Raw genomic sequence first — 24,329 nt, forward strand, 5'->3', positions numbered from 1 at the left:
CTTGATATTCTTGACTTGAAAAATATACGATGTTTGTTAAAAAAAATTCCTTGAAAAACTCTTTTGAAAATAATAACTAAGCTGTACACACTCTCGTGTATTCAAGGAAATAATTGTAATATATTTTACATAATGGATACACCACATTACATTTTTCGTCATTAAATAATTGTATTTATTTATTTAAAAGAAATGCTATAAATATTTTTTTTAAATATATGAAACCAATGTGGACAAAAAGATTACATTTCTACAAGCTAGACATGTTTTTTTAAACAAGATTATTAAAAGATTTCAAATTTGTATCATCTCGAACAACTTTATTAGTCAATGGCATAGATAATGTAATCCCTATGTAATCATGTAATCCATAAAAATGTACAGTGATCTGTTTATACACATTTAAAAATGTAATACAATTTAATTGCAAGTATTTGAAATCAGCTATCTGATTATGTTCATTGTTCACTGCTGCCCAACACTAACAACTAGTTATAAGAATATATTGTATATTGCTGTTGCTCAGTTGGTAGAGTGGGTCGACTACTAATCGCAGGGTTGGTGGTTCAAATCCCAGCCCTCATGACTCCACATGCCGAAGTGTCCTTGGGCAAGACACTGAACCCCAAGATGCTCCCAATGGCAGACTAGCACCTTGCATGAATGGGTGAATGAGTCACAGTGTAAAGCGCTTTGGATACCGTTGAGGTTAAAAAGGTGCTATATAACCATTTACCAAATAAAAAAAAAACTATTTAAAATACACCTCACTCATTAAAAAGTGCAGAATTATATTTTTCAAATATCAAATATACACTTTATCTCATTAGCTCAACGAGCTAATTTAAAAGTTACACTTAATTTCTTTGTGAATTTAAATAATAATTGTAAATATTATATATATTTATATAATGTAAATAATTATTGTAATTTTTTAAACAAAAAAAGAAAACACTTGAATGAATATTTTAAGCATCAAATATATACAATAGAATTTCTTTTGGTCATGCATAGTGAGAGTGTTTAGTCTAGATATTTTTAGCTCTTGAAACTCTATCTCTCAGTTGCCAGGTGACTGCACCCTGTGACGATGGTGTTTGCTGACTCACCCCTCCCTGCTCTTTCTTCTACCTTTCTCCCTCTCTTTATTTCATGCTCATTCATTGAAACAAGCTTTTCAAAGACTTTTTTGTTTCTGTAGCCATTTAAAGAGACCAGTGGTTGAAGTCTTTACCACAAGAGCCACATCAAAGTTCAAACTCAAATTGAACATTCATCATTCACAGATACATGTGCAGTCAATGCATGGCGTATAGCTATGACATGTTTATGTAAATGGATGGTGATAGCAATCATTAACTGGGATCCCAAGAGGAGTGGAGTGACTGTGGAAACACAGTCTGAGATAACAGCTGAAAAAATCACAATCCACTCGCCCCTGTTTATTTTACCCACACGACAGCCAGAGATCAGGAAAAAAAGGGACACAGACACGATCCTACAGGATTTGGGCCATACAATGTGTTCCTGTCCAAGCCAAACACACAGGGTATAAGCCTGCACTAAAATGTTGCCATGGTACCTGCTGCCAGTGGTGTGGATTTGAATTTAGTTGCTGTGGTGACAGGAATTTAAATCAGTTCGTGGGCGGGGCTTCAGAGGAGTTTGAACTCTCGAGTTACTCAACACTCTTGAAAACAGCTAAGGAAAAGTAAGCTGCTATGTTTAACATATAACGGCTACTATAGAAGGGAAACTGATACCGTTTAAGACTTAAAGAGATAAAGTGCATATATCTGCCCATGGGGAATCTTTTAAATATCTTGATTGTTTCTCCTACACAGCAATGAGATTTAATGGAGAGCAAATTGAGACTTTTTCTGCAGTCTCCTGCATCTCAGATTTTTCTGGAAATGTTTTACATTGTGCTCTGATCTGCCAATATTTCAAACTCTGCAATCAAAAAACAACTCTTTGCAGAGATTTCAATGGGAACTCAAACATTTAATTTGCTATATCATCAAATTTGTTGTTATGATTTCCATATTTATAGCTCTATATTCTTACTCTATGTCAAATGTCTTGTATATTTCTATTTTTATTTCTCAAATAGAATTTTAGGAAAAAAACATTTGAAACAGTTGATATAGTAACATTTTACAATAGGGTTGTGTATAGATTAGCATTAGTTAAGTTTATATTTAAGTAAGTTTATAATGTATTAACTAATGTTTACGCATACAGCTTTTAATGTTAAAAATGTATTTGTGTACGTAGTGTTAGACATTATATTAATAAATGCTCTAAAAGTATTGCTCATTGCTAGTTCATCTTAGCTGTTGTGTTAAAAGAATAATCCGGGTTCAGTACAAATTAAGCTCAATCTACAGCATTTGTGGCATAATGTTGATTACAACAAAAATTAAATTTGACTCGTCCCTCTTTTCTTTTAAAAAATACAAAATTGAGGTTACAGTGAGACACTTACAACGGAAATGAATGGGGCCAATTTTTGGAGGGTTTAAAGGCAGAAATGTGAAGCTTATGATTTCATAAAAGCACTTACATTAATTCTTCTATTAAAACTTGTTTATTATTTGAGCTGTAAAGTAAAGTCATTTCTGTGGAATTAAAGGGTTTACAGCAAGGCAATATGTCGCCAATGCACCAAAGTAGTAAAATTGGATCTAACTTTTCACAGAAAATGTTAATGTGATTTTATCGTACTAAAATCATGTTAACGTGCAGACTGTTTACGCCTTGAGACTATACTTTTGAAGCAGTGAGTATTTTAACGTTTATGGGTTGGCCACATTCACTTCCGTTGTAAGCGCCTCTCTGTAACGCAGATTTTTTATTTATTTTTCAATACATTTTTGTGGTAATCAGCAGCATACCACAATTTCTGTTGATTGAGCTAATTTTAAATTGATTGCAGAATATTCCTTTAACTACTGTTATTATATACAACCTTACTGTAAAGTGTTACCAGTGACACTTACATGAAACATAACTGAAAACTCCATTAAGTCGCCTGAGCTCTGAAAGAGCAACCTGAGCAATACCAATTTTCTCTGGGTATAGTTTGAATACGAGTAAACTAAGCCTAGAGGGCACATAATTTAGTCCATTTATGAATGATAAAGGAAGCACAGGGAAAGTATCTCCTAAAGTTATTCAAATATGTGAATGCATAAAAAAACATAATCTGTGTGTTCAACTGTTTTCTGGTCCAGCAAAGATTTCTTTCATGTTTTCACAACCACACATTAACTCTGTTCATTTGCTTACTTATGTGTGACTATCAATGTCTCTCTGAGCAAATCCTGGTCATACAAACAGAAGCTCAGTCGACAGCAAGTCAAATCTCAGGAGAAACTAATATTAGGCTCCTTAATGTATGAAGTAACATGTGATGTCAATTGCATCCAATACAACAGTATAGATTATTACAGACTAGCTTTTGCATACAAAGCAAATGTTTGATAAGATTAATGTTATAACTTGTAATTCATGTATAAAAAAACAATAGATTGGATGAGCCGTGTTCAAATAAACACACCTGTGTGCACATTCTCTATAAATGGCCAATTTGTTACATATTATTCTGGTTGTTATTATCAATAATAAATATAAACTTTTAACTTTTTATGGAACAATGGTGTCTTTAATCAAACATTATCAGACGGTGAGAGCATTTACACACTTGATCTTACACCAGTTATTCCTCCATAACCCGACAGCATATAAAGTCATGTAAATGGCTTCAAATGTGTTTATCAAGGAAAGATCAATAAAATGTTTATTTTGTTTTAAAGATCTGGTATTTTCTGTCTCTATAGAGTTACTCCGAATGGTACCAAAAACAAAAAACATTCAATGAGCAATAGTTCTGGTACAGAAATGCCTTGTTGATCAGAGAGGTCAACGGAGAATGGTCAGACTGTTTTGAGTTGACAGAAAGTCTATGGTAACTCAGATAACCACTCTGTACAATTGTAGTGAGCAGAATAGCATCTCAGAATGCACAACATGTCGGACCTTGAGGCGGATGGGCTACACCAGCAGAAGACCATGTTGGGCAGGTGAGTGTACGTGAGAAAGGACTTGTAATATGGTTATTTTGAGTAAAACCGAATTCAACATTTCCACCCTTCTAAATTTAAGGCTCATGATTATATGTCTGCATATTGTATTCAATGAATCCATTGACTTCAGGCTATGAGAGTCTTCTGTTTTGGGTCCAAAAGATATTTTGTCACCTATTGGCACAGGTTTCCCAGAGAGTGACTCTCCAGTTTCAATTCAGAAAAGCGAGGGTCAGGTTTCACTTTAAAATTGTCATCAGCATTCTTATTATTGTGCTTCAAGAAACTGAAATTTGAATCATGATGGGCTGCTGGTTTGTTTAGATGAATGGCCTTTGAAAATAACGTGCTGCTGGTTAGGAAGAGGTTTTACTCAAAAGGGTTTTTAAATGGTAGCAAAAGAAGGGGGAAGGCGGACATATGAAATAGAGGGCATATTCAAGTGTTCAGATGTTGATGTTCTTCAACAGAAAACTGTAAAAATCATAATTTTTTTCTTGTTTTCTAGTAAAAATATCTAAACATTATCAATACTAGATTAATTTACTTGAGAGGCAAAAATCGCTAGATTACAAGTTAAAAAAAAAATATGTCCCTTTTCTTAAGGATAATTTCTTGCCAAATTGGGTAATATAAATGAACTCATTTGAAGATATATTCTCTAAAAAGAAGTCTTAATATCTTACGAAATTTAGCTTCTCATGGAAATCGATCTCGTTTTAAGGATGCTTAGATATTTTACTGGACAACAAGACAAAAATACCGATTAACAAAACTATAATTGGGATCTCTACTGCACTATACTGACAACAGTCAATCTAATTTGTAGTTTCTAATTAGCAAATTTATCTGATCTGGTTGTAGTAGACCACCGTAACCACCATGTAACCTGAATGTGCTTTTAATTATGTAAGGTTTAACAGTCTTCACATCTTATATCTTACACCTTAGTGAATTAATATGACAATCAGCTCCACAACGGACACATGAGACACTATATACTGTAGCCCGAAGAGATGAAATTCAAACCAAGCTCACCCTTTACCTCTTCTCATGCTGTACCTGACCCTTTAGTGGCACTGGTGGCACAGAAACTACACACTTCAACTTTAACTCATATATTTGCTCATAAACCTTGGCTTGATGCATGAGTAAATACATTTTGCTTTTAAAGAATTGCTTGCTGCATGAGTAAATTAATATAAAGTTGAACTGTTATGATTTATTGATGATTCCCATCGATTCCCAATTTTGCATTCCATCGTCCTGGCAACATTGCCACAGACAAATGCAGTGCAGTCTTCCAGAATTTGTTTAAATGCAAAGAGGCACATTGTGGCCATGCATAAACTGTAGGGCTAAATTGCTGCCTGAGAGGTTAGGACTCGTCCATGCACAGAAACTTGCAGTGTTACAATGGCAATTTTTTTCTGTTAGAGCCATAGTGTTTTTAAGGACAGGGAAAAAGAAAAAGGTATTTTCAGGCTATTCAAAGCCTCTTTTCCCCATAGACACCCATTGTGTCCCAGCTCCCAAACAGACAAAAGGAACTTCTGCAAAGAGAGGGGGAGAAACATGCAGGTCTCACAGCACACAAAAGAGCACAGCTACTGTATAAGCTGAGACATGAATAAATTAAATAAGAAGTAGGTGAGAGATTCTGCATTGAGAAAAGTAGGATGTATGTACCAATTAGGGGTTATGTCCAAGGTGTAACCAAATGTTCATGGCTGGGGGGACCAAAATATAGGCTTAAGAACCTGCCACTGAAAAAACAATATTAACTGACCACTAATCAGAATATAACAGTCACTATGTTTACATGAACTCCAGAAAGCAGCTTATTGCAAGAAAACGTGTTATTGCGAGAAAGTTGTGTTCCTTTTTCATGCACTGTATAAGCAGCATAATCTTTACTCCCCTATACATGCGGCTCGGTCAGTAAGAAGCGTTCTCCACGGCAATGTCATTTCCTGTGACACTTGTGTAAATAATAAACAAGGCATCTGAGGAAAACTTTGCTATTTTATTCTCTGTTGCTTTGCTTTGTTTCCAGATATTCCAGATATGTTGCTGTGTGTTGTTTCCTTAACTTCCTATCGCGATCTACAGCAGAATTTTGCTTCAACAGTCGGCTTTCCGCTTACATAAAATTCTGGGATTCCCCAATGTACGTGTATATATGTGAGGGACAGTCGATATTTTACATTGGTGTGTATAAATGGGTATAGCTTATAGTGTATATGCTTTCCCCACTGTACTCAAAGAAATGTTTTATTCTTTCTGCTGCGTTGACTTGTTGGCTTATAACGTTAGTTATCCGGTCTGTTCACGCACATGCACACTCTTCAATTACCCATCAGAATGCTGCTTATGTGTTTACATGGCCAAATAAGAAGCGTTCTCTGGGAGAAACCTGGATGTGTAAAACCGATTTCTCTTAATCCCTTAAATGGCGTAAGAAAATCAACGTTCTTGCTTACATGATGTTTCAGAAAGCAACTTTCTGCAAAAACCCTGCACTAAACCGTTTTCTTAAGTGCATGTAAACATGGTCAGTGTCTATGGTGGTTACGACCCTGACTGCATTGACTAGTTGAACTATCATGCGATTTGAATAATTTGAAATGGAGCATATTTTAATCTGAGGAAGAGCTGGATGCTAGTTAAGCATTGGCCTTTCATTGACTTTTCTGTCTAACAAACTGAATAGTAAACATTTGTAGTTAAGCAAGTCATATTTAAAATAAGTTCTCAGTATTGAGGAACTCACCGTCATAGTTGGGATGCACACGAGGGTCGTGCACTCCAAACTGGATGAGGATGGCAATATCATAGTCCTGACGCACCCACTCTATGACGTGCTGCGGGGCTGCGCTGCCCTGGTCAGGGGCAGGTAAACTGCACATCAACACAGCAGTGCCCCCTTTCTTGGCACGCACAATAACCTCAGTGGCATTTGTTAGACCTGAGGTATTGAGAAAAATAAAAATGAGAAATAAAACCACAATTGCATAGTTCACAAATAGGCATTAACGTCTTTTTAACAGCATTTTAATTATCTGAATATTATATATATATATATATATATTGATATAAATATGTATAATCATTCAATATTGAGTTATTATATGAGGGGATTTCTCAGCAAATATGTGTATATGCGATTAATCGCGATTAATCGGGACACCAAGTAATTAATTTGATTAAAAATTGTAATCGATTGACAGCCCTAGTTAAAATGTGTATACACTGTATGTATAGTGGAAAGTTTATATTTTTATATGCTTTCATCATTTCTTTGAAGTGTTTCCACAGTTTATCACTTAAAGGGATAGTTCAACCAAAAAAAGAAAATTCGTCATCATTTTTTCAACCTCAACTGATAATGCATAAAACTGCATCACATTTTCAGATTTTCAGTGAATAACAATTTAAATTTTGATGTGTTCCTCACACAGAGCTTTTGTAGAGCTTGACAGCCCCTGGAAAAAAACAGTGTAAACATTCTGCTAAACTTTTCCTTTTGTGTTCCAATGAAGAAACAGGTTTGAAACAACAAGAGGGTGAGTAAATGATAACTGAACCTTAATTTGTGGGTGAACTATTCCTGCAGTGTGATGTATGTTTTTTTGCATGCATGTGTCCATTGTTAAAGTAGTCTAGTTACTGTAAAATACTCACTGAATAGGCACAAGGCTGCAACAATGACTTCCAACAAAGAAAGGATCTTCTGTGTCATGCTGGGCATTCATAAAGACTCACATATCTCTGAACCTGCAGAATATCAAACATCAAGATCAAAACAACATTCAGACAATGCTTAAAAACAAACTCTGTTGGCTAATTGGCTGTTATTACTGTAGCTGAATCCTATGATATGTCACAAACACTTCCCCAACCCCAACTGTTCCTGTAATCTGTCAGCACACAGTCGGATTATGGGATTTTATGTATGTATTGTATCTTGTATATACACATAACCTCGACAAAAAATCTGGATTGAACTCACTCATGTATAAACTTGGTTAGAAACCCTAATGCACATAGAAAGAAAGGTTGAATAATGAGCTCCAGAAGCTGCTATGAGTCAAAGAGGTTAAAGTACAGTCTGGCACATGATGCCTTCATCTTTACGCTCCTCTCTGTGTAAGCCGTTTCCCATTCGTGAAAGTATGAGCACACATAAACGTGATTAAACACGCTACATCTAATAAAATAGTCTCTCATTTATTAAAGATCTATTTCAGGTGGCCTGGGTAGCTCAGTGAGTAAAGATGTTGACTTGGTAGTTTGAATCCCAGGGTCTGCTGAGTGACTCCAGCCAGGTCTACTAAGCAACCAAATTGGCCTGGTTGCTAGGGAGGGTAGAGTCACATGGGGTAACCTCCATATAATCCCTGTAATGTGTGGTTCTCGCTCTCGGTGGGGCGCGTGGTGAGTTGTGCGTGGATGCTGCGGTGGATGGCGTGAAGCCTCCACACACACTGTCTCTGTGGTAACATGCTCAACAAGATGCATGGGTTGACAGTCTCAGACACAGAAGCAACTGAGATTCGTCCTCCGCCACCCGGATTGAGGCGAGTCACTACGCCACCACGAGGACTTATAGTGCATTCAGAATTGACATTCCATATTGGGTAGCAAAATGTTTTTTTATTTAAAACATTTGGATGATCTATTTCCATTGAAATGTCCTTTGTTTTAAAATGTATTTATTTATTTATAGATAAATCGACAGACAGACATTACAGAAAAGGTGCTCTAACTAATTTTACACCATTTCACCATTTTGGTTACACTTTTTAGTTGCCATTAAATAGTCTTGCAAAATAGTCTTGCAAAATCTTTCAATAGTCAAAATTATTTTTATAAGTTCAAAAAATGTAAGTAGTCTCTCTCTCGCAAAAAAAATGCATGTATGAAAATGATAACAGATTAAAAACAGTTTGTTTAATGTAACTTTTAGATGAATTACAGAGATAAATGATAAAAAAGCTCTTCGAATTATTATGTTTTCCAACCATTTTTGTTTTATTTACCACCACACCCCTATCAGTAAGGTTCAAGTATCTCTACATCAACACCAAAATAGAAATGTGTTCCTTTCAGTTATAATATTAAGCAATATCACACTAGCAAGAGCGGCCGGGTGCCACAGGTAATTACAGCCATGCTGATAGATGGAAAATACAGCACAATTGTGAGTGGGATGTTGCTTTTATACAACAGTTCAACAAACAAGTAAATAAATAAGTAAGGACTAAGAACTGTCCCAAAAAAACAAAAAACTTTTGTTTGTGGAACTACTTGACACTGATCAGGATCTGCTGTTGCTTGTTGGAATGATGCACACAAGCTTCCATTACTACTTAGAAAACCACACTTTAGAACTAGTAACAACAGCCTTGGCTGCTTCTAACAAGTTATTGGAGAAACAAGGACATGTGTGGATGAGAGAGAGAGAGAGAGAGAGAGAGAGAGAGAGAGAAAGCGAGACTGAGCATGTGATTACCTTGCAGTGATAAACAGTAATGCTGCAGCTGTTAGTTTAACTCTATTCCTCAGCTAAAGTATGATACTCTGTTTCTCAGATATAGTGTAGAAGTAATCCAAGCAACCATGGAGTGAGAGACAATCCCAGCCAAAAAACAAAATATTTGGGGAGAGAAAACACAGAGAGTAAAGGCTGTGGCTGGCACGGCCTGCTCCCATACTAGATACACCCCCCACCCACCCACAGGGATATGGGGAACTATATGACATTTTTTGGAGCATTGGGGGTGGCTACGTGCTGTACTACCTGCTGAAATGTTCGGGACCCTGTCACTGCTCCTCAGCACAAAACCTAAATGAGTGGTTGCGAGCCAGCTCCTTTTATACCCGTATGTCCAGGGGAGTGGCATGCAAATTCCACTCGCCAATTCCCATTGGCCTTTTCTCAAAATCAGAGGTGTTTTGGGCTCCCAAGAGCGACCCCTAGTGTCACTACATCAACAACGTTGAGTGAGTGACAGATAGGGAACTGGAACTAACTGTTGAATATCATTTATCTTAATCATTAGTATTAATTTTGTCACTTTATATGAAAAACAATTGATAATGTGGGTGAAAAACACCAAACAGCACATATATGTTAGCAATGAGTGTCATCAACAAATTTATAAAGCTTGCACATTATATGCAAAATTGCAGCATGTCATCCTGCCGGATTTACACTCGTGTGCAAATTTAACGTGAATCCAATTCTCTACTTAGCTCTTAAACTGCGCACCCTGACCCTGCATTACACATCAGTGCACAGTGCAAATGCTTGCACATTAACCCCTGTGCAATGAGGTTGAGAACTATTCTTAAAAACTCCTGGGACTGGGACCCCAAGACAATCCCACAGGTCACATATTTCTCACTGTGCATTCAGCTCCAAGTCTGTTTACTTTGTTTGCATCTATTGAATGATTGAGGAAATGTCTAGGTTACGTATGTAACCTCCGTTCCCCGATGGAGGGAACGAGACGTTGTGTCAGAGAAGCGACACTAGGGGTCTCTCTTGAGCGCCGATATCCACCTCTGATCTATGAAAAAAGGCCAATGAGAGTTGGCAACCAGTATTTGCATGTCCGCCCCGGACATACGGGTATTTAAGCGGCGCAAATACGGGAGTTCATTCAGGATTTTTCTGAGGAGCCGGAAATGGTCCGGCCACAACAGGGGCTCGGCTCAGCGGCGTGGCAGGGGAGACACAGCGTCTCGTTCCCTCCATCGGGGAACGGAGGTTACATACGTAACCTAGGCGTTCCCCATCTGTCGCTCTCTCCACGTTGTGTCAGAGAAGCGACACTAGGGGTCCACTTAAAAGAGCCATGCGCTGAGCCGTGTACGTGATCTGCTGATACAGGAGCGAGCAGGTATTCCTACGTACAGAACGACCAACTGTATCAGGCTGCACGTACCCTTCCCCAATGCCCCATTTAAGCCATCAGGATTCCTTATCGTTACCCTGGAGGGGGGAACAAGTTGACGGCCGCCAACATGGGAACGGGCCAGCCTGGCTGGGCCTCTTTTCTCTCTATGTTTCTCGCATAGAGCAACTACGGCCGAGGCCATTACACGCATTGAGGGAAGGGGGTCTTAGCCCTTAGTAGGGCGGAGAAGACCCTGCGGAGGCCACACCTACCCCGGGAGGGGAGGCAAATTTTGAGTGGCAAATACATCGCATGGCCTATACTTAGGTCTTATCTTGGAACAGTAGTCTTGGTGGTAGATCCAGCCTCGCAGAGGGGAAGCATACAGCACGGCCCCCGAGGCAGCTGTAACTGCCTAAGGAAAATATGGAGTCAACTCTCGTGAGGGGACAGAACCGTGGTTTTACACACAGGGGGAGTCCGAACAGGAGGCCTTACCTGTGGGGCACCTAAACCAGTACAGGGTAGCTAGTGGTACCCGCAGTGGTTTGGGTCGGCGAGTTCCTCCGCAGAACTGCGACCCACGAGGGCTAGGGAGGAGTCAACCAGTGTCCCAAACCTGGGGTCTCCTGGGAAAGAAGCGCACTGTTTCCCTGGTTAGGGGAAGGGCTGGGTGCAAGCGATTCACCTGGTCAGATCGTGGACGTGCCACCGAGTTCTATGGGCTCGGTACCTGAGAGAACACGGGACGATACTGACTCAACTCGGAGATTGTAGAATCTCGCAAAAGTGTTAGGTGTTGCCCAGCCCGCTGTTCTACAAATGTCTGCTAGGGCAGTGCCCCTAGCCAGTGCCCACGAGGACGCAACACTCCTGGTGGAGTGGGCTCGGACCCGCAAAGTGGAGGGCACGGCCTGGGTGTGATAAGCCAGGGAAATGGCGTCGACAACCCAGTGGGCGAGTCTCTGCTTGGAGACAGCATTTCCTTTCTGCTGTCCCCCATAGCAGACGAAGAGCTGCTCAGAGCGTCTGGTGCTCTGTGTGCGGTCCAGGTAAATACGTAAGGCATGTACTGGACACAGCAGTGAAAGGGCTGGGTCTGCCTCCTCCCGGGGCAGCGCTTGCAGGTTCACCACCTGATCCCCGAAGGGTGTGGTAGGAACCTTGGGCACGTAGCCCGGTCGCAGTCTTAGGATCACGAAAGTGTCTGCCGGACCGAACTCCAGGCAAGCGTCGCTAACAGAGAACGCATGCAGGTCCCCGACCCTCTTGATGGAAGCGAGCGCGATCAGCAGGGCGGTCTTGAGAGAGAGGGCCCTGAGTCCAACTGAGTCAAGCGGCTCGAAGGGGGGTCTCCAGAGTCTCATAAGGATGACCGAGAGATCCCAGGAGGGAAACAGGTTAGGCCGGGAGGGAGTCATCCTCCGGGCACCTTTTAGGAACCTGGCGATTAAGTCGTGCTTACCAAGAGACTTGCCGTCTACCATGTAGGTGGTGGGCAGCGATAAGCGCAACATACACCTTGAGGGTGGAGGGGGACAGCCTCCTCTCCAGCCTCTCCTGAAGAAACACGAGCACTGACCTAACTGCGCACTTCTGCGGGTCTTCGGCTCGGGAAGAACACCAGTCCACGAACAGACGCCACTTCAGGGCGTAAAGATGCCTGGTCGAAGGGGCTCTGGCTTGGTTAATAGTGTCTATGACGGCCGAAGGTAGGCCGGCTAGATCCTCCGCATCCCGTCCAGGGACCAGACGTGGAGATTCCAGAGGTCTGGATGCGGATGCCAGAGCGTGCCCCGTCCCTGAGAAAGAAGGTCCTTCCTCAGGGGAATTCGCCAGGGAGGGGCTGTCATGAGGAGCGTGAGATCCGAAAACCACCTCGGTGTGTAATACGCAGCAGTCCGCAAACACAACCATCGGCTCCGAAGAAAATTTCTGAATGAACTCCCGTATTTGCGCCGCTTAAATACCCGTATGTCCGGGGGCGGGACATGCAAATACTGGTTGCCAACTCTCATTGGCCTTTTTTCATAGATCAGAGGTGGATATCGGCGCTCAAGAGAGACCCCTAGTGTCGCTTCTCTGACACACGGTGGAGAGAGCGACAGAAGGGGAACAACTTGTATTGTGATACAAAATCCAAATATTTTTTTGTATTTACAGGGTGTGTATGAAGTTCAAAAAAATGCATTATACTAAATCAGCTCTTTAGTATGCTGGTAAACCAGTTTTTCTTTGAAAAAAGCTGGTGGGTACGCTTTATGCTAATGTTTGCTGCCTGTCAAGGGTTGACAGCACCATCCAAGCTAGACCAAAGTCCCACATAAATTACAAAGCAAACAAAAACTTTTAGATTTACTATTGTAGTTTTAGTAAGCGGCAGTAAAACTCAATTTATTAACCTTCAGGCGCAAGGGTTAGAGTATATGACCCTTTCAAATAGCATCTAACAAGGAAGCAAGCATTTTACTTGCACTTGTACACTCCTTTCTCTCTGTCAGGTCTGTAACCACCAGACATATTCACCACAGGGCTGTAATCACCAAACATATTCAGATTAGTGGTTAACTGGTATTGGTTTCAATGGTTGATTATTAAAAATTAACTTCCGGACCCCCGAATCCTTATTACATAGTTACAGCCTTGCTTCAAATGACTCCAAACTATGCTTTTAAGGTTGGGAAATGGCAACATAATCAAATAGGACATCTACATTGTAGGAATTTTGGTAGTATAAATGCACACAGTATGGATTAAAGTGTCTGCGTAGGAATTTTATAATGGATTTAGCCGCATTCAACCACCATTATAAGGAAGATAAATGACAAAAAATTATATTATTTGACTGAATAAAATTCTCCACCAATGGCAATAATACAATGGCTTGTTGTAACTGCTCACAATTTATATTTAAGGAATTAGTTTTAATAAGGTGTTGTGCACTACGTTCAGAAGCGGGTTTGGTTATTAGCAATAATTAATCATTATCAAAGATAATTATTAATGATTAAAATCAATAGAACATTGATTAGAATCAATGTTAGCTTTTAAATCCTTTAAATCAACAACCATCAAAGAAAATTATCAATTATCAAAATCATTATAATAGTAATAATAATAAGGATTAACATCACCGGGGCACCACCCTGGACAGTATAACCAGACAGTATAGTAGTCTCATTATAGGATTGTTCTCTTAGGAAAGTTGACGTACGGAGAAAATCGACATTCGAAAGGAAAACAATGAAGGCTTTTAATCTGAGCACTGACATGCCTTGCCAGACTTTGACACAGGTGTATGCAAAACAAACCAAAACACTTCTCTGTAAAGTATAACAAAGTTTATTGATACAGTTATATCAATTAATAATCAATACAATGCAGTCAATAAATTCTGACTTCCAACTACAAACTAAACAGTAACATGATTAGATATGGTAACAAAATGAGCCTTTAAAAGATGAGGGGAAAGTGTGTGTGTGTGTGTGTGTGTGTGTGTGTGTGTGTGTGTGTGTGTGTGTGTGTGTGTGTGTGTGTGTGTGTGTGTGTGTGTGTGTGTGTGTGTGTGTGTGTGTGTGTGTGTGAAATTGTGGACATGGCTCTCGTGGAGAGTATGTCACGTGAGGTTTCCGGCCAGAGAATATGGCCGTGAATGTAAAGAGGCTGGTTAATGGCATCTGTAATGTGCCTCCACTTGCATGATAACTTGGGGACAAAGCTGAGCTTTATCGCCACATGTGTGTGCAGGTATATTTGCGAGGGGTTGCATGTGTGTGCGTTTAGTACAAGAGAAAAAGAGAAAAGAGTGAGTGGGTTTTCGCAATCGTGAGGGAAGAAGGCAACTGTTAGTTTATCATTTAGAGCTGCGGTGAACGGCTCATAAACCGGCGATCCTTTGTTCTTTAATAGTTAAATTCAGTGTGCCGGTCTAACCCGCGATAGCGGAAATACACAACAGTCCAACGTGGTTGGACTACAACACAGCAAATCTCATTCGTGGTAACAGTAATACTGTTAAAATAATACTGTTACAATAATACCTTGAGTATTATTAGCAGCAAACTGTACAAGCATTAACCTTGATATACAAGAATAACACACTATAATAATCTCTGCCCAGACGTAAACGTCTTACTTGAATTGCGTGAGGATGTGGGTAGAATATGTTCTTCCATCGTTTGACTCTGACTCGGTTCCTCGAAGCTCGGGTGATGACGGGAATACGTTTCCTCACTCAGTCGGCGGGCATACCGTACCGGCTGCTGATTATTGCGAGCTGGCGGAGAAAACAGCGAAGTCGACTCGGATGAAGAGGGAAGAGAAATAGTCAGGCTTTATGACTGTATGTAGGCCTGCCTTTGTCTTACATCTGAATACATGAGGCCAAACAAAAGGTATTATGATTAAATCACTTATTGGAGTAAAACTATTCTCATGGCTTAAGTGAGTTGTACAGAAAGTGAATGGAAATTATTGGAAAATTGAAATTCATGGAGTCCATAGACAATGCCTTGTGAACCATTCGATACTTCTTTGAGTCGAACTCTATTTGCAATTGGCTTCCTCAAATTAGATTAAAGAGACATCAGCACTTTCAGCAAAAATCTGGAGATGTACTTGTGTGCCACTGAGTGTCCTTGCATTGCTTTGGTCCTTTGGCTGTGTCAGTAGACATTTCTGTTTGTTCTGTCGATGTGTTGGACATCTATTAAGATCGTGGATAGTTTGTTGCTGGAATGATGAAACGAGGCCTCCTGAGAGGGAGCCTCACAACTCCCATCACATGTGTGAGCCATAGAGCAGAGAAGAAAACTCTTATTGGAACTCTGTACAATGTAGAGATCAGGAAGCTTGGAATGCAAAGACAGAGCAGCACTGGAGCGAGGGCTAAGAGACATGAGGGTAAAAGCGCGGAGGATGAAGCAAGCTGAAAAGAGGAAGAAGGAAAGAGAGGGTTTGTCCAAGGTGGGAAGGCTTTGTAATGTTCAGATTGACCACACCTCAAAGGTGTCTTGAGCCAATCAGAATTGACTTTTGCTAGGTCAAATGGTAATTCTGTCCTTCCTTCTGAAGGGGATTAATGTTACTTTGTCCCATTTCCCACTGGAAAAAGTACATGTTTTAATCATACATTTTATATATCTTGGTGTTACGAATGTGGGAAGTAGGAGAAGGCAGACAGGGGTTGCGGATCCAAAAGCAGGTTTTTATTAACAAACTAGCAAAATAAACAAACACAAGAACAAAAGAACAGTCCACATTGGGAAAAACTTAACTAAACACAAACGAACACACAGCTGGAAGAATGAACACGAAGGGCAGGAAACAAGGGCAAATGCACAACAAGAAACCAGACAGGAACATTCAACAATCGACAGGGAGTGAACAAAAAGCAGGGCTTAAATACAAAGGGAGTGATGACTGGATTAGACACAGGTGAGAACAATGAACCAAAATGGCAGTGCTGATGGCAGGTGGATAGTGGGAAATGTAGTTTTAGACAAGGACAGTGAAACACGGGGCGGACAACAAGGAAAACGTGACATGGAGCGTGAACGGTGACGGGTGAAATGGAAAACACGGCACAGACAAGGAACCATGACATGAACGTGAATAGTGAGACACAGAACACAGGGTAGACAACAGAGGAACGTGACACTTGGATACAATTGAATATATAAAAAAATTATTAACATAAACATTCCTGAAATGCAGAAAGAATATCAACAATAGTAAAATGTATGTGCTTGTCATGAATGGTTTCCATTCTAGTAAAATGTAATTAATAAAACAAGATTAAAGATTATAATCATCAATTTGTCAGTTATAAGTGATTACAAATCACTAAACATATTTTAAAGGTTAGATCAAGCTACAATCATTTGTGTACGATAAAATTTTACTATCAAAAAGAGACTGTGCGTTATGTAGTGTAGGACGATACAATGAAGTATTCTAATAGTATTATAGCTCATAATAAATGTATATGCATTGTTAAAACCCAAGAAAGGTTAGTTTTGCAATTGTCAAAGTTCCTGGATTTAAGAAGAGTTCAAAGGGATCCTTTCAAAGACATTAAGACAGTTTTTAACTCTCTCGTGTCATACAGATTTTTAGCAAATGACACAGGAAATGTCTAATTTTAAGTGTCAAAGGTCAAACGAGTATCTTAGCTTTCCATGGGGTTTCCATGGCAACAGTTCTTTATCTATCTCTTGGAATGTGTGCGCAAGTTGTGAGGATTTTCTAAGAGTGTGGATATAAGATGACCTCTTGGGAGTCTCTTGCAGATGGTTGAGACGTCATGTGAAAATTTATGACATGGAGAAGAAGAATCTTGGTGCATCCACAGAACTATCTTTGTTCATTGACAATTATTTATTGGCCAGATGCAGGCTTCAGCAAGACTTCTTGTCACATTCATGCTTTCTCAATGCTTAGAGGCATTACCCTGAAAAAATGCCATCTTGGTGTAATTCTGTGATGATTTTTTTTAACGTTCCTTCACCGTGGAAATGAATAATTCTTCTGCCCATAAGATCGTACAACATGTTCCCTTTACAAAAGGCTTCACTTTGATGTTGCGCTGCTAAGCGCTACGGGGAACAGCTTTCGCTGTGAGCCGAGCTGAAATAATGTGTGGAACACGTCAATGAACATTGACCGGAATTTATAGCCTCGGTTGACGTAATCATTAGATGCACCTGAGGCCAGGCTATAAATGGATACGTCACCAGGTGTCGTCAGAAAACTCTTTTTTCAGAGCGATTCTGTTTCTGTGTGTTTCACACACCCTGTCAAAACTTTCTTTCCTCTGTTAGGAGATAGAATCAGTTAGGCAGTGTGCAGTGAATGTTGTTCTATTTTTCTCTTCTGTTTAGAAAATATTATATATATATTTCAAAAAAAGAGAGAATGACTGAAAGCAAACAGTGCGTGTTCCTCTCTTCTCGCTCTATAGCTGAAGGCGGCACACATCAGTTTTTGCTGTTTGTTTGGGGGTAAGAGCACGCTGCTCTGGCGTTGCAGCAGGGCGGTCGCGAGCACTGCGATTTGCTTTAACAGGCAGAGTGCGTTGTGCTCGCCTACGCTTGCTTCGGAGTCAGCACTCACGAAAAGATCGTTCGTGGGGCTCGTGCATGGATTTGGCTGAGGTGCAAGAGATGGGTTGATCCTTTCTCTCACTCTCTCCCCAAACCCAGCTGGTCCTTCACATGATCTCGGCGGCGTTCGGCGCTTCTTCGGATCATGAGGTGGATCGCAATTCTCTTCCGCCTCGAGCTTTCCGTCCGCGATAAAAAATATCACGGAGGAATTGCTCGATGTTGTTACTCGTCGCGGTTGCCAGATTGGACTGGCCACGCGAAAAGAGACCCCAAACGCTCCAAATTAGGGGATAGATTTTATCTTCCAGTCTCAGAAAGGGAGCGCCTCATGGGTCCCTTCCCTTTCTTTGATAACCTCCATGAAGAGCTTTTTCTCTCATGGAGAACCCTAAAAAAAAAAAAATATATATATATATATATATATATATATATATATATATATTTTTTTTTTTCTTCCCGTGTTCACATACCCTCGGCGTCATTATATTCGACTATACGTGGGTGCTGAGGCACGGGGTATTCAGTGATGCCGCCCGGTCGAAGAGGCGGCTTGAGGGCTATCTCTCGCCGGGCTCGGCATCGTCACTAAAGCCCTCTCTCCCCTCAAAGTCTTGTAGGACAACCTCCACTTTAGTGGGAAGGGCTTATCAAGCAGCAGGTCAGGCTGGTGCTGCTCTGCACACTATGCTGTTTTTCAGGCGTACCAGGCTGACCTCCTGGGCGACCTGAGTGTGGGTTCTAAGCTTGACAAGCAAGCCTCAGACCCACCTCAGTCCTGACTGAAGGGAGGCTCAAAAGCAAAGCGTGGCGAGTCGTGCTCCTCCTTCCAGGGATTGGGGACAGTCTCACCGCCCTCGCCAGCCCCGAAGCAAGACCTCAGGACTATAAATTCTAGTAAGAGAAACCCTGGCGGTCTTGCACCTAGATTGGGGTAGCTCCCCTGGGGCGGGCGCGTGCTTCACTTCACCCCTCCGGTACCCCCTCGAAGCCCCTCCATTCCGCCACCTCTTGGTGTTTCGGGTTGCAGAGGCTTCCGTCAAAATCGGGTGTTTTCAGCTGTTCCTGCATTTTATTCAGGGCGCTAAAACACCCGACAACCCTCAACAGGAAGTGTTAAAATATAATACCCATCTCAGAGATCCTGGCAGCGTGGAAACTTCTGCGGATATATTCTTTTCTGTGGGTCTTATAAGAGCGTCAGGATTTAATTCTCTCGCCGCTTTTCCGTGTTTCAACGGCGTGTTCTCACTACCGTAAGCCGGATTTCTTTTTGTAAAAACAAAAAAAACTCAATCTCCTGGTTAAAGGGGCCATGGTATGTGTTCCCCTTCCAGAGAGAGAGTTAGGTTATTACACTAAATACTTCCGTTTCCCATGGAGGGTGAGGGGTGGCGTCTGGCTTAGATCTTAAAGCTTGAACTACCCGTGGGTGTTCAAGTCCAAGATGATGCCTGTCAAGGCGGTCGTGTCTCAAGCCCTACAACTCGTTTGGCTGGTCACCATCGATCTTATGGCGCACTTCTATACTTCATTTAGAAGTTCTGCCACAACATGGAAAGTTCCTGAGGTTCACTTCGGGGCGAAGTCTTCCAGGGTCAGGTTCTTTCACTCAGCCTAGCCCTTTTTACCCGCACATTCACAATGCATGATGTAGCGCTGGCTCCTTGCGACTCCGGGGCATCTGCATTCTGAATTACGTAGACGACTGGCTGATCCTAGCGCAGTTCCAGGAACTGGCACTTCAGCACAGGGACATCGTCTTAGCTCATCTGTTTCTCTGTGGTTGAGGCTCAACGCCAAGAAAAGCGTCCTCTCTCCCACTCAGAACACTGTCTATCGGGGCATGGAGTTCAATCTCAATGCGGGCACAACTGTCTCCCGCTAGGATTGAGTCCATTCAGATCACCCTGAGCAAAGTCAGGCTAGGTCAAGGTTGCACTGTTATCAGTACCAATGATTTCCAGGTCTCAGGGCTGAGCAGCGTCCACGGTGATCCCTCTGGACCTTCTGCTCATGAGACCGTTTTTGTTGTGGCCAAAAGCCAGGGGATTTCTTCCAAGGGCCAAAACCCCTGGGCTAAATAGGGTTCTAGCGCCTCAGGCTTCGTTCCCTTCCTATGTGGTTCAGACCCGGTTTTCTGCCTTGGGTCCCACTCTAGGTGCGTCTTGTTGTCGCAGACTGCTAACGACAGGCGCCTCCCTGATGGGCGGGGTAGCGGCCTTAAGTGGTCAGATCCAGCTTAAGGGGATAGGAGGGTCATCAGCTCGGTTGTCACAGTCTCTGTCTCGGGTTGATGGCTGTATTTCTGGCCCTGAAATACCTCCTCCTGAGGCTGCCATGTCTTGGTGCTGGGTGGACAATACAGCGGTAGCCTCTTACATAAATCTTCAAGGAGACCCACGTTCTTGTCAGCTGTATTTCTGACACATTGGATTCTCCTTAGGGCCCAGGGTAAGCTCCTGTCACTCAGGTCAGTTATATCCCTGGATGCCCGTTATCACGAGAGCAGATTCACGGTCCAGACAGGAAATACCAGCGGGGAGTTAAGAACTCCACCCTAAGGTAGTAGTTGCCCAGAGTTCACCAGCAAGGGTTTTTGCCTCTTACTGATAGCACCAGCTGGCCAAACAGGGCTTGGTTCTCGGAGCTAATCTCTTCCCTCGGCGGCTCGCCTTGGGCGATTCGAACAGGAAGGATCTTCTATCTCAGGCACAGGGCAATATTTCATCCCTGCCCCAAATTGTGGAATCTTTCATGTTTGGCCCCTAAGGGTACCAACTGAGGGACACAGGGCTCTCTCCTGAGGTTATCGAGACCTTTTTAAATGCAGGGCTTTTTCCACTTGGAACAAGTTTGGGTGAGATCTTAGGGCAGAAGAGGACCTCTTCACCTCTATGAATCGCACAATGTCTCCTCTACTACTCCCTGAAATCACCCAGCCCCCTTGGGTCTGGACGTTAAGACACATAAATGACCCAGAATGCGTCTGTATGTGTTTCTCTCCCGGTTTCTCTGCTCCCGGGAGTCTTGGCAATGTTCACCAGCAAGGGTCTTGCCTCCTAATAATGGCTAAGCTGGCCGAACAGGATATGTTTCTCGGAGTTAATTCCTCTCCTCGGCGGCTCGCTTGGGCGATTCCGAACAGGGAGGACCTTCTCATCCTTGAGGTCATCGAGAGCATTTCAAGTGCTAGGGCTCCCTCCACTTGGAACTGATCTGGGTAGATTTTACAGGGCAGAAGAGGACCTCTTAGCCTCTGTTGATAAGCGCAATGTCTCCTCTACTTCTCCCGAGTGGCCCAGTCCCCCCTCCCCTCGGGAGGGCTGAGCGATAAGCGCCAAATGCGCCTGCATGCGTTTCCTTCTGCTAAAGTTCTTATTACAGAACCAGCTAACTGCCAGTTTGCTTCAGTTCTGGATTTTCTGTAGAAAGAACTGTCAGCGGGCACTTGCCTCGCCACTGCCAGGCTGTATTTGGCCACTGCGGTTTGCCACGGCTTGGTGGGCGGGGTGCCCTCAAAGAGGCATCCTCATTATTGCCTGGGCCTCACGGTGGCGGTCAAGCTTCGCCAGTAGGTTTCAGGGCGCACTCTACCAGAGGGCACTCCTCCTCTAAAACCTTGGCTAGAGGTCTCCCTCTGCAGCAAGTTTGTGATCGCGACAGGTTGTCCTCTCCGCACACATTCATTAGATTTTTATAGTTTGGATGTTTTGCCACTCCGGGCTCTTATGCCCTTGAGTCGACATCTCAGCCCATGCCTAAACAAGTTTGTGATGCGGCAGGTTGTCCCCTCCGCACACATTCGTTGGACTTTTTTAGTTTGGATGTTTTGCCACTCCGGGCTCTTATGCCCTTGAGTCGACATCTCAGCTCATACCTGAACATGATTGTGATGCGGCAGGCTGATCCTCTCCACTCACATTCATCAGTTTTCATGACAAGTTTGTGTTGCGATAGGGTTCTCTTCGCACACATTCATCGAACTTTATGGGTTAGATGCTTTGCTACTCCGGGCTCTTATGCCCTTGAGTTGACATCTCAGCTCATGCCTGAGCAAGTTTGTGATGCTGCAGGCTGGTCCTCTCCGCTCACATTCATCAGTTTTATGACAAGTTTGTGTTGCAATAGGGTTCTCTTCGCACACATTCATCGAACTTTATGGGTTAGATGCTTTGCTACTCCGGGCTCTTATGCCCTTGAGTCGACATCTCAGCTCATGCCTGAGCAAGTTTGTGATGCGGCAGGCTGGTCCTCTCCGCTCACATTCATCAGTTTTATGGCAAGTTTGTGTTGCGATAGGTTTCTCTTCGCACACATTCATCGAACTTTATGGGCTAGATGCTTTGCTACTCCGGACTCTTATCTCCTTGAGTCGACATCTCAGCCCATGCCTAAACAAGTTTGTGATGCGGCAGGTTGTCCTCGCCGCACACATTCATTGGACTTTTTTAGTTTGGATGTTCTGCACTCCGGGCTCTCATGCCCTTGAGTCGACATCTCAGCTCATGCCTGAACAAGTTTGTGATGCGGCAGGCTGGTCCTCTCCACACACATTCATCAAAATTGAATGGTTTAGATGTTTATGCTACTCCGGGCTCTTATGCCCTTGAGTCGACATCTCAAGCTCATGTCTGAGACCTCTCGCGTTTTGTGAGTACACTGCACAACCGTAGGGGTCCGGACAGCCCCAAGTCGTGACAGCGTGTGTATTGCGTTCCCGTGGCGCTTAGCAGCGCAACATCAAAGTGAAGCCTTTTGTAAAGGAGCGTCTCGGGTTACATGTGTAACCCTTGTTCCCTGAAAAAGGCGGAACGAGATGTTGCGCTGCTTTGCCGCACTGGGACGTCCCAGGACTGCTCTTCAAAAAGAAGTATCTGACGACACCTGGTGACGTATCCATTTATAGCCTGGCCTCAAGTGCATCTAATGATTACGTCAACCGAGGCTATAAATTCCGTTCAATGTTCATTGACGTGTTCCACACATTATTTCAGCTCGGCTCACAGCGAAAGCTGTTCCCCGTAGCGCTTAGCAGCGCAACATCTCGTTCCGCCTTTTTCAGGGAACAAGGGTTACACATGTAACCCGAGACGTTTCTAATGAATGTTCCAGTACCCTGATATCACCCCAGTTAATTTAATCAGTGACAAGGGTGATTTGGAAGTTGAATTTTCCCACTGTAAATTAAAATTTTTACTCCACTGATGGTTAGGATTAGGGTTGGGATTTCGGTTAGTGCATAAGATTTATATGCATTCCTGTTGACTAAATTAGATAATTTAAAACTAAAAATACAATTCACTTTTGAAGCCACTCTGTGGATATTTCACCTGGAAACTGGAGCTCACACCTGCCCATTAGTTCAACACCACTTCCAGCTACGGCCACTAGGGTTGTTGTTTGAATTTCAGTAAGCATAGACTAATTTCAGCTGAAGAGCTTTTGACCTACTGTCACCAAATTCACAGTGAGTTTCACAGTTTGGAAATGGGTCAGTTTTGAAGGTTATGCTAATTCGAATTCAAGCAATTGAAAGAATTTGATTCACAACCCTATTTCATTCCTCCTTTCTTTTTTACAGTGGATAAACTAAATAAATGTGTCTCAGTCAACAAATCTGGCTGTGTTGAAAAATAACTGACTCAAATTGAGCGTGAAAGCTAAATATAGGCTAGATCATTCATTAAAAGCTTATGGTTTTAAGCTTAATACACAAGGATTACCAGTCATTCAATTATTTGTATTTGATCTATTCTGTGTACAACAGACCAATGTTGAGTTAACAATGATGACAAAGTAAATCAAACATGTCTAATGGGCAAGCTGGCTTTATAAGATCTAACATATCAGATAGGAATAAGGGAGTGTTAGGTTTAAAGAGCAACAAGCCCAGTTTTGTGTGTGATTTTGTGTATATTTTTGAAAGCCTATTAAATGAGACCAAAGACCAAATAAAACCTGACATGAAGGATGCTTTTCTCATCAAACTTCATTCACTTAATTTGTCTTGATCAATCAGATTGCTAAAAACTAGTGTTGTCAGTCAATTAAAAATTTTAATCACAATTAATTACATACGTTTTTATAGTTAATCGTGATTAATCCTTTTTTGGAAAGAAAGCAAAACAATATATAACAATGTAATGCTTTATTAAAATGTTCCAGCCATCCACAGATTAAAAACATAAATGCACTAAAACAGCACCAATTCAAGTAACATTAATTGTTTC

At 41.9% G+C, this 24,329-nt stretch overlaps 1 protein-coding gene across 3 annotated transcripts in view; it reads right to left on the reverse strand.

Moving 5' to 3' along the window:
• The window catches only part of LOC127636788 (protein turtle homolog A-like), a 50,801-nt gene that overhangs the window by 19,217 nt on the left and 7,255 nt on the right, over positions 1–24,329 (reverse strand). For all 3 annotated transcript variants that reach the window (XM_052117521.1, XM_052117519.1, XM_052117520.1), the window contains exons 2-3: positions 7,773–7,865; positions 6,862–7,056 (exon numbers count right to left, since the gene is read on the reverse strand). In XM_052117521.1, coding sequence (XP_051973481.1) covers positions 6,862–7,056; positions 7,773–7,839 — 262 coding nt within the window. In that variant the 5' untranslated portion in view covers positions 7,840–7,865. The remainder of the gene's footprint in view (positions 1–6,861; positions 7,057–7,772; positions 7,866–24,329) is intronic.

This window comes from Xyrauchen texanus, chromosome 44 (genome assembly GCF_025860055.1).
Source record: "Xyrauchen texanus isolate HMW12.3.18 chromosome 44, RBS_HiC_50CHRs, whole genome shotgun sequence".
Classification (NCBI taxonomy): Eukaryota; Metazoa; Chordata; class Actinopteri; order Cypriniformes; family Catostomidae; genus Xyrauchen; species Xyrauchen texanus.